Raw genomic sequence first — 11,356 nt, forward strand, 5'->3', positions numbered from 1 at the left:
GGATCCATAAATACTTTATTGGGAATAGGGATCAAAACACACACAAACTTTGATGGAAATTCTTATTATACATTTCAACTTTGCGGGGATTCTATGAACCTCTGTATTATTTTGAAGTGGAATTATTACCTCTTTTAAAGGTAAAAACCAAGTTTTTATCCAAAAGGTGGCACACACGCGCCTGCAACTGTATTTATCATTTTAATTTTTTCCTTCAAATTTTTGCCTATCTTTCTTTATTTGTTTATACCTTCTTCTATCATTATACCCATCCTTTAAATTTAGACCCTAACATAAAGACTTTCACATTAAAATCCAACAAAAACATCCTAAAAACTTCCTTTTAAACTAAATCAACAAAAACTTCTTTAGGAAATTCAATCAGTAGAAAACCCAATATATATATTGGGTTTTTCTTTCTAATGAGTAATGAATTTTTTCGGCTATAAATTTTCATATAAATTTCCTCTCTTTCTAAAACAAATTAAAACTTTGTGGTCTTATTTTTCATTTTAGTTGTGATGGAGGTTATTTTTTGTGATGATGGCAAAGTGATAACGATTTAGTGGTGGCGAAATTTGGAAAATTGTAACGACCCTAAAATCGAACTAGTGTCACTAGAGCCTAACGTGTGTTCGTTTGTGTTCCTCTTGAGTTTAGTTGGTGTGTAGTGTTGTCCCGAGCCATGGTTGAGGTGTTTAGGGCTTAGACGTCAAGGTACGACTCCCCAAGGACCACCCTAAGGGTCCTTAAGGAGGACCCTAAGTCTAAACCCCAAGACCCCAAGGTAAACCACCAAGCTACCATAATGTGGTGAACCACGGATGCAATCCACGGCCAGTAGATGGATCTACGGCTCGTGGACTTGCTCCGTAGGTCAAGGAGCTCCAAACCACCTTGAAGTCACGAACCACACTTCAACAGCACGGTCTATGACCCCATCCACGGTCCGTGGATGGGGGTCCGCATATTGGACCTGCAAAAGTTGTGTGGGTTCGGCCAAGGTAAGGTTATATTGGTAAATTCTTTAGTTGTTTAGTTAAGTGTTTGGACGACTATTTTGGGGTTATTTAAGTATTTTAAGAGTATTAAAATATTAATATGGTGCTTTTGATTTAATTATTCACTTTTCCCCAAATCAAACCCTCCCTCCAAAAATGTTCTCTCTAGAAACTCCATTGGAGGTCAAGGACAAGTTCAAGCTAGGGTTGAGGATTTCATGGTGTTTCTTCTTCAATTTCATGGGATTCTTCAAGTATAAGTGTCATGCCCCGAGAGCACCCCCTAGACGTGACATGGCGTACTTGACCCCGAAGGGGTCTCATACAAGCCCTTAGCATAATCATAACATAAGTTGATCGAAAATACAAAGGGGTTTAAAACTTTTAAAACAATAATTGTAAATCTTTATAAAAGAGTGCGGAAGCTTTCTAGACTATGTCTCAAACCATCTATTACAACTTTGAAGTAAAGTCTCAGGGACGCAGCCCATACAAAGTCTTAAAACTTAAAATAAAATGACATGACAAAGTAAATAGGTTCGTCATCAAAACTATGAGGACTCACCAAGTCTTCAATCTTCCTTAGCCTCCTAGAAATCTATCTCCAAGCAACTCTAGCCTCCAATCCCTACATTTGATTTGAATGTAGGTAATATGCGTTAGTACAAAACGTACTAAGTATGGAAGCTAACATAACATCATAAGAGCATCTCAAAATGGTTAGTCAACATAAGACATAATCATAAGAGATAAAAACCATAATCATAGATATAAACATGGTCATCATAGTCATACCATAATCTCCAAATAAGCCTCATATAAACATAAGTCAACATAAACATGGTAAATGAGCATATGAGATACATCATAATCATAATAAGTCAATTCATCATCATAAGTATCATACAAACATAATTAACTCTTAGTCTTCTATATCATGATAGCACCATTCTAAAGTAACCTCAAAAGCATACAAGTGCAAGACAAGAATAGCATCCCATAATACTACCCAATCCATGTATCCCTTATTGGTCATCTTAATCATAGTCTACATGCATAGTCTAAGTCTTTAGGTTTCACTAACATAAGAGCATCATACTTCTAGGCAACCTCATAGCACACTTGTGCAATGCATGAAAGGAATCCCATAATACCCTTCACCCTAAGCATAACTTTGAAGTCATCCTAGTCATATTTACCCTACTTTGGTTTCATTATTCACTTATCTTCTCATAACTAAGGAAATCTCTCACCTTTAGTCAACTATAGTAAGGAAGGCAACTATGGCACAATCCTATCTTAACTTACTATATTTAGTAACTCTAAGTCATACTTGTGCAATGCAATCATAGCATCCCATAATACTAATCTTTCTAAGTATTACTTTTAGGTCCTCTTACTAACCCTTCTTGGTTTGGAACCTAGTTCCACTCTTCATCTTTAGAACACTATGAAGTACTCTCTTAAGCACATCTTAGTTAATTTATAACTTGACCCCTATGATATACCCCTTTTAGTATGTCTAAGTTCATTACTAGCATGGATACTATGAGGTACTTACTAAGCACTACAAGAAAGTAGAGATATGACGACATTTATTTGGTGACATTTGAAATAAATGTCAAAAAATAAAGAATTTATTGACATTTATGAACAAATATCGCAAAAACAATGACATTTGATGCAAGATGTCATTAAAATAATGACATTTGATGCAAAATGTCATTAAAATAATGACATTTGGTCAGAATCGTCACTCTTTTATGACATTTGACATCAAATGTCAAATATATTATGACATTTTGCAAAAAATGTCTTTACTTTTAGCAACATTTTGAAAATATGTTGTTAAAATAATAACATTTTGCAACAAATGTCGTTTCTTTTAGTGACATTTTGTGATAATGTTGTTAAAAGAACGACATTTTATACAAATGTCCAATATAATAAGACATTTGTTGGTAAGTGTCATTATTTTTAATGGTATTTGGAAAACAATGTCGTTAAAATATTGATATTTGCCAACAAAGGTCTACATTATTACAAATGTTTCACATGTCATACTATTAATCGTTAATTACCGTCATTTACATTTATTGTTTGAAATATGAATCTTTTTAAAGTTATTTGTCATTCTTTATACGACAAAGATATAAATTTACCCATGAACTACACGATTAATCACAAATTTATCTTGTATTTAAAAAGTCTCATTTTTGCTTTCCTTATTATCAAAATGACTCAATTTCCCTTATGGGTTAATGTATGTACAACAACATATATATAAAGGAGAAATTTTGACCATTCATAAAGTTCAAGGACCAATTTGAATAATTCGCAAAAGTTTGAAGGAAAAATCATTTAAATCCTACACCCTAACTGAATAGATTTAAAAAATAACTTATATAATAGTTAAAACAACTTAATAATATTTTTTATAGTTAGGAGGAAAGTAAAATAATTTTCCCACGATCGATGGTTTGCCTCCATAAATATTGACAGATTTCAATAAAAAATAAGAAAATGTTTATTACAGAAGAAGTGTCCAAAATAAGGCAAAGTCAAATATATTAAAGAAATAAAATTGGTTCGTGTCACATGAAGTCCATGTTAAAGCTTTGAATGTACAAAGCCAAAGTTTCCTAGTTTAAAATTTCCTTATTTAAAAGATTCATAGTTTAAAAGTTTCTTATTTCAAAAGTTTTCTAGTTTAAAAGTTTCATAGTTATTATTTCCATAAAACTATAATTTGAATCCTATTCTATTTGGGATAGATTATCCCTATATATAGGGGTGAATTTTTGTTATTTTTAAAAGACATGCTTAACATTATTCGAGAGGTTTCTCTATACGTACGTTTGGTGACTAAGGATTTACATCTTTCACCCTTATAATTATAATTAGAGGGATTCTTAACGAGGTAAGTGATTCAGGCCAAATTAAATTTTTTGGCCTTGATAGTAGGTAGTGTAAGGCTACTGTGTATATTATTATATTATGTATAAGGAAAAGAGGACCCAATATACCTCTGAACTTTGTCAATTTGAGTTGATATGCCCCTCGTTTTAAAAGCAACTAGCTTATATGTACCCTTTACTATTACAAAAGTGACTCACATATACCCCTATCGTTACAAAAGTGATAAAATTAATTTTTTTTTGATTTGTAATATTTAAAAAACTTATGTATTTAATTTTTTTCACACATAAATTATTTTTTTGACTTCTTTGATTGTTATTGTTTGAGTTTCTTATTCTTATTTCATTTTTCTTTCATTATTTGGTGTAAAATAAGAGAAATAAAAGAAAGAAGTGTGAATGAAAAAAAAATTAATTAAAAATACTTTTTTAATGAATCCGTTAGAAGAAAAGGGTATATATATATATATTATGAAACACTTTTAGAAATGAAGGGTATATTAGACTTTTTTCTCATTATATTAAAATAACAAGTCTTGTGAAAGGTTATAGTAATAAATAAAATAAAAAATTAAATAAAGTTATTAGAATGTGAAGGCCACATCAGATATAGCAAACATTAAAAAAACCTCCCTTTTAATAAAAAAACGCTAATTGTTTTTTCTAAAAGTCATCCTTCCATTTAGAAAGAACTCCAACCCTTTGTTAAAAACCCTAGCCCATGAGATCTTTGTGCAAATTGGTTGAGTCCTTCCTTCAAATCAAGTTTAATCTTTGTTCAAGTTGGTTGGGTCGACTAAAAAACTATGGAAATTATGGTATATCGCAGATTTGTAGCGAAAAAATCTGGAGTACAACATATACAAGGGAAAATAAATTGGCGGTAAGATTTTTGGCTTCCCTCCTTTTAGTTCCTTTTATGCTCAAAGTTCTTAGGGTTTTAGTTCTTTTGGTTTCTTTTTGGCAGCGCTTGAGGCAAGTTTATTCTCTAATTTAGGTCTTACTAATTGATAGTTGAAGATATAGAATTAATTACAATAACTTGAAGATTGTTGCAGAAATTTGTACCTTAGAACTAGATTTAGTGTTCTTGAAGTACTTCTTATATGGTGTTAACAGATTAAGTAATCATCACACGCATCGCCTTCCTACATTCTATCTATCTTTTGAAGTTTTACCATTGATTTAATGAAACTTCGCCATTGATTTACAGTTTGAAGTCAAAGTTCTTAGGGTTTTAGTTCTTTTGGTTTCTTTTTGGCAGCGCTTGAGGCAAGTTTATTCTCTAATTTAGGTCTTACTAATTGATAGTTGAAGATATAGAATTAATTACAATAACTTGAAGATTGTTGCAGAAATTTGTACCTTAGAACTAGATTTAGTGTTCTTGAAGTACTTCTTATATGGTGTTAACAGATTAAGTAATCATCACACAGATCGCCTTCCTACATTCTATCTATCTTTTGAAGTTTTACCATTGATTTAATGAAACTTCGCCATTGATTTACAGTTTGAAGATTAAGAGAAAAAGAAGGCAAGGTGCTAGCAGGAAGATCTTAACCTTCAGTTTTAAGGTGTTTTCATTGTTCCTTTTCTTTTCAAATCTTGTGCTTTTTTTCTTTCTATAATATCTAATGATTTGTGGGGTTTGTATATTTCCTTCAGTTTTGGTAGATATTAACTTCTCAATCAGTAAAAAATAGGTCTGTGCTTTAGTGGATTCTATTGTCATTTGGATTTTAACTTGTGCTGATTTTATGCTTCAGTTCTTAATGTGTTTTCAGTGTCATTCTTCTTCAAATTTTGTGCTTTTTTCCTTTATATAATATCTAATGATTTGTGGGGTTTGTATATTTCCTTCAGTTTTGGTAGATATTAACTTCTCAATCAGTAAAAAATAGGTCTGTGCTTTAGTGGATTCTATTGTCATTTGGATTTTAACTTGTGCTGATCTAATGCTTCAGTTCTTAATGTGTTTTCAGTGTCATTCTTCTTCAAATTTTGTGCTTTTTTCCTTTCTGTAGTATCTAATCATTTTTGTGGTTTGTATATTTCTTTCAATTTCGGTAGATTTTGACATATGAGAGTATGTACAGATATGTGTACAAATATGTGCTTTAGTGGATTCTATAGCCATTTGGATTTTAACTTGTGCTCTTAAGCTTCAATTTTAATGTGTTTTCAATGTTCTTTTTCTTCAAGTTTGGTGCTTCATTTTTTTAAAACTTCTGTAGGATCTAATAATTTGTGTGTTTTGTATTTTCTTTTGATTTGGTAGATCTTGACTTCTGAATCTGTACGAGTATGTGTTTTTTTTTGACACTATAGACTTTTGGATTTTAACTTATGCTCTTATGCTTTAGTTTGAATCTGTTCTATTTTGTTTCATCACTTGTGGTCTTAAAATTATGCATTTTAGTGGAGTCAACAACATTCTTGGATAGTCCAATCAACTTCGTTTGGCTAATTGTTTTATTTTTTGAATATTCTGTTCGTTATGCATTTGAATTATTTGGTGAATGTTGCTTGAAACTCCAGTTATTCCACTAGAAGAACACGTTGCCCTCTCCAATACTCCATAAGATATTCGGTTCAGAAAGTTCTTTGATTTTTATTAGTCTTCTCAATGTATGGGATTGATTATTAGTTCCTTTTCTAGCCATGTGGTGTAATTTTTTTGTAGTATTTGGCTTCGAGGAATTCTCTGAGAAGTAAGTTGTTAGTTCTAATGTTCCACCAGTTCTTCACCGAAAATGAGTCACAAAAACTTTGGATCTCCCTCATTCAAATTCCCCCGTCTGAGTACGTAGGGGTAACATAGATCATCCCATGCTATCCAATGGTGTTTCTTCCTCCCATCAGCTTCACCCCAAAAGAGATAGCCATGAGACTATCAATTTGTTTAAAGGTGCCTTTAGTAGGTTGTATCACAGAGAAAATATGAAGAGGGATAGAGGTCAGAACAGAATTTAGCATAACAGATTTACCACCAGCGGTAAGAGTTAGTGTTTTTTTGCCAAGAAGTATTCCCACTAAACATCTATCTTAAGCTTTGGTCGTGTTAAGTTTTAATATCTCATTGTTACTAGGATTTGTACCTTTCATATTGTAGTTTCATATTTTGGACCATCTCTTGAATCAAAATAATATTATCAGCGATAGACCCCCTTTAATAAATCATGAATGGTTACCATAGTCCTACTAGGTGGTTGGTTAGCTTATTTTTAGAAGACCACTTTATATGAACTAATCAGTGATATAAAACTACAAATGATTATCAAATGACCAACTTGAGATAATTTTTCTACAATTTTTAGCAAATATATGAAAAATAAATAGAAACAGAAGCACTCTTCATAAAAATTCACTCCATCATGATCATTGTATTATGATTACTGCTTATAATTAGGGTTGCTTTCGTTTATTTATTTCATTAATATTGTTAGTTGATTTTGAATGTCTATTTTTTTTAATTGATTTTTATTTCCTATATGTATAGGTTATACTCTTAATGGATAAGAGTTGGATAAATATAAACAATAGGCTTGATCCTTTATATGAGAATGGAGCAACCAATTTTCTTCATTTTGCATCATTAGATAGGACTAATGCCTCTGAAATTTTGTGTCCATGTCGAAAGTGTCGTAATATGAAATTTGTTCGAAAAGATTTGATTGTTGAACATATTGTGGTTGATGGATTTCTAACTAGTTACACTAGTTGGATTTTTCATGGTGAGAAATCATCTTCACCAATATGTGTGGATCAGTTAGATAAAGGTGATGAAATGCAAGACATGTTACATGAAGCATTTGGAATTCCTCCTACATCTAGCTTTGTTGATATGGACACTAGTGGGACTGATGGATTGGGTAGTTCAAATCAACATAATAGGGGGTTTGATAAGAAGACAGGAGAATTTTTTAAACTATTGAAAGAAGTTGAACGTGAGTTATACCCGGGTAGCAAGTATTCTCTACTTTCATTTCTTGTTCGTCTTTTACATTTGAAGTGTCTCAATGGGTGGAGTAACAATTCATTTTCCATGTTGCTAGAGTTGTTAAAAGATGTGCTTCCTGAAGGTGAAACATTACCCAAGTCCTTTAATGATTCAAAAAAATTATTAAAGATTTAGGGCTTGAGTACAAAAAAATACATGCATGTCCAAATGATTGTATGATTTATTGGAATGAGACAGAAGATCAAATAAATTGTAAGATCTGTAAAGCTCCAAGATACAAACAATTTAAAGGTGAATCAATCAACAATAGTTCAAAAAGTTCAAAATTTCCAGCAAAAGTGTTTAGATATTTTCCATTGATACCACGACTTCAAAGACTATTTATGTCGACTAAAACATCTACCGAAATGAGATGGCATGCAGAAGGTCGCACTAAAGATGGGGTAATGCGACATCCTGCTGACAGTATTGCTTGGAAGAATTTCGATGAAACACATGTTGATTTCGCTCAAGATCCTCAAAATTTTAGACTTGGACTGGCTTCAGATGGCTTTAGTCCATTCAAGTCTATGTCTATCTCACATAGCACATGGCCGGTCATCTTGATTCCTTATAACTTGCCACCATGGTTGTGCATGAAACAACCATATATGATATTATCAATGATTATTGATGGCCCTCGTGCTCCAGGTAATGACATTGATGTCTATCTACGACCCTTTGTTGATGAGTTAAAAGAATTATGGATTGGTGTTTCCACTTATGATGCATCAAATAATCACATGTTTCAAATGCGTGCATCATTACTTTGGACAATCAGTGATTTTCCTGCACTAGGTAACTTATCAGGATATGGCGTGAAAACAAGATATGCTTGTCCTTGTTGTCTTACCAAGACTAAGTTTAGAAGATTGAAAAATGGACAGAAGTATTGTTTTATGTCTCATAGACGATGGTTACCTCATGGTCACAAGTTTCGAAAAGATAAAGTTACGTTCGATGGCCTTGCAGAATTGGAGGTAGCACCTAAACGAGTGTCAGGAATTGAGATTCTTAAGCAAATGAAGAATATTAGAAATAAATTTGGAAAAGATCCATTGGCCAAATCTCGTAAAAGGAAATGGGGGGATGCTGATGATGTTGGTAATGTGTTGGAAAATATATGGAACAAAAGGAGCATATTTTTTGAGTTGGAATACTGGAAAGACAATATGATGCGTCATAATCTTGACACAATGCATATTGAGAAGAACGTTTTTGACAACATATTCTGGACATTATTGAATGTTGATGGCAAAGGAAAAGACAATTTGAAGTCTCGTTTGGATTTACAAGAGATGAGGATCCGAAAAGCTTTGCATCCTAAGAAAAAAGCTAACGGGAAATATTATCTACCACCTACATGTTTCACATTGAGTAACAAACAAAAAGACATTCTCTTACAAGTTTTAAGATATGTGAAAGTTCCAGATGGTTATTCTTCAAATATATCAAATTGTGTTGATCTTAAACAACACACTATGCATGGATTGAAGAGTCATGACTGTCATGTTTTAATGCAACAACTCCTTCCTATAGCCTTGAGGAATCTTGTGCCAGTTAATGTTCTTAAGCCATTAATTGAGTTAAGCAATTTTTTTAGGGGCATTTCTTCAACAGTTATGAAGATAGGTGAATTAGAAAAAGCTCCAAGATCGAGTTGCAATAACTCTTTGTCATTTGGAGTGAATATTTCCTCCATATTTTTTTGACATCATGGAACATCTAGTCATCCATTTAGCTGAAGAAACAATGTTGGGTGGACCATCCCAATATTGTTCAATGTGGGCAATTGAAAGGTATCATTTTATAATTTTCATTTTGATTATAAAGAATTGTATTGAAATTCTTTTAATTTTCTACTTTAGGTTCTTGCTTAGTCTTAAAAACTTTGTAAGGAGTAGAAGTCATCCAGAAGGTTGCATTGCAGAGGGACAATGGATACAAGAGATCATGACATTCTGCTCAAGATACTTAGATGATGTGGAGACAAAGTCTAATCGACCATTAAGAAATAATACATTGTCTAATGAAACAATGGATTTGGAGGGTCGTCGATCAAGTAAAGAGAAAGGATTTATTCTTGATGACATTACACATGCTCAAGAACACAAACATGTTTTATTTAATGCTGCCTCCACAACTCCATATCGTGAGTAAGTATTAAATCATTGGTCATGCTTAGTAATTAATTATTAAGTAATAGAATCAACAAGTGCTTCTATTAAGTATAAATGTATTTTACTTTTGCAGAGAACATATAAAAGAAATCAAGAAGGGAAATCCTCGTCTATCAAGACATGATGTGGATCGGATTCACAATGAAAAATTTCAAATATGGTTTAGAAATCATGTAACTATGAACAAACTAAAATATCATCATATATGCATTACTATAGCTATAATAAAAAAATTAAATTTTAACTATACTTTTAAATGGTAGGTTGAGAAGATGCATTTGGCTGGTGAACAAATACCTCAAGATATTCAACATTTAGCTGTTGGCCCATCAAAGCAAGCAAAAAGGATGACGGGATATATATGTAATGGAGTTAGATACTTAACAAAATCTCGTGATGCCAAGAGAAAAACTCAAAATAGTGGTATAATGGTAAAAGCTACCACTCAAAGTTATGCGAGTGCAAGAGATAAAAATCCCATATTGGCAGATGTTTCTTTTTATGGGATCCTCACAGACATAATTGAGTTGTATTACACCAAGAAGTTCAAGTTTGTATTATTTACCTGTAAATGGGTGAACAACAATAAAGGGCTTATTGAGAAAGATGATTATGGATTTACTCTTGTGAATTTTAATCATCTACTCTACACAAAACAACATTTATCAAATGAACCTTTCATCTTTGCTTCTCAAGCTCAACAAGTTTTTTATGTCGATCATCCAATGGAAAATGAGTGGCAAATTGTTGTTAAATTTAAGCCAAGAGGTTTTTATGATTTAGGTGAAGATACACCATCAATTGAGCATAAGGAAGGCCATATGGAATTGTGGCCTGAGCAACAATTGGATGACACTACATTTGAAAGTGAAGACGATATTGAATGGGTTAGACATGGAGTACCAGGAATAGAGATCGACCCACAAACTTTGGAATGTAATGAAGCATTTGATGAAGATGATGATACATCTTAATTTTTATTACTATTATGTTATTATGATTATTTTAATTTAGATTGTTATTGAACAATATAAATTTTTGCGTTTTTTACTATGTCATTCAGTTGTTAAAATCTCGTATGGTTATGTGTTTTGTTATTCATATGCTTATGTGTCTTATTATTTAACTTGATAGTTAGATATTATTTTTGTACTTTTGGACTGTAGAAAATATTTTTCAATTTGCAGGTATCATAGCTCTTGAGCAAATTTTATTGAAATGGCAAGAAAAAGACAAAGAAATTCTATTCAAGGTGAG

The 11,356-nt window shown here is 32.1% G+C and overlaps 2 protein-coding genes across 3 annotated transcripts in view; both read left to right on the plus strand.

The window, feature by feature from the left end:
• Positions 1 to 4,612: 4,612 nt before the first annotated feature.
• Positions 4,613 to 11,200, plus strand: LOC102599841 (uncharacterized). Of its 2 annotated transcripts, XM_015312203.1 has the most exons (5): positions 4,613 to 4,802; positions 5,430 to 5,493; positions 9,788 to 10,075; positions 10,173 to 10,272; positions 10,363 to 11,200. In XM_015312203.1, exons 3-5 carry the CDS (start codon positions 9,873 to 9,875, stop codon positions 11,071 to 11,073), a joined length of 1,014 nt encoding a protein of 337 aa, XP_015167689.1. In that variant the 5' UTR covers positions 4,613 to 4,802; positions 5,430 to 5,493; positions 9,788 to 9,872; the 3' UTR covers positions 11,074 to 11,200. The 2 variants fall into 2 exon arrangements, with proteins under 2 accessions (XP_015167689.1, XP_015167688.1); XM_015312202.1 differs by lacking the exons at positions 4,613 to 4,802; positions 5,430 to 5,493 and adding an exon at positions 8,214 to 9,718.
• Positions 11,201 to 11,317: 117 nt separating this feature from the next.
• Positions 11,318 to 11,356, plus strand: part of LOC102600177 (uncharacterized) — a 3,305-nt gene continuing 3,266 nt past the window's right edge. The window contains exon 1 of the mRNA XM_006355116.1: positions 11,318 to 11,351. Within this exon, the coding sequence (XP_006355178.1) occupies positions 11,318 to 11,351 (34 nt within the window). The remainder of the gene's footprint in view (positions 11,352 to 11,356) is intronic.

The sequence above is a fragment of the Solanum tuberosum genome, unplaced genomic scaffold (genome assembly GCF_000226075.1).
Source record: "Solanum tuberosum cultivar DM 1-3 516 R44 unplaced genomic scaffold, SolTub_3.0 scf00195, whole genome shotgun sequence".
Taxonomy (NCBI): Eukaryota; Viridiplantae; Streptophyta; class Magnoliopsida; order Solanales; family Solanaceae; genus Solanum; species Solanum tuberosum.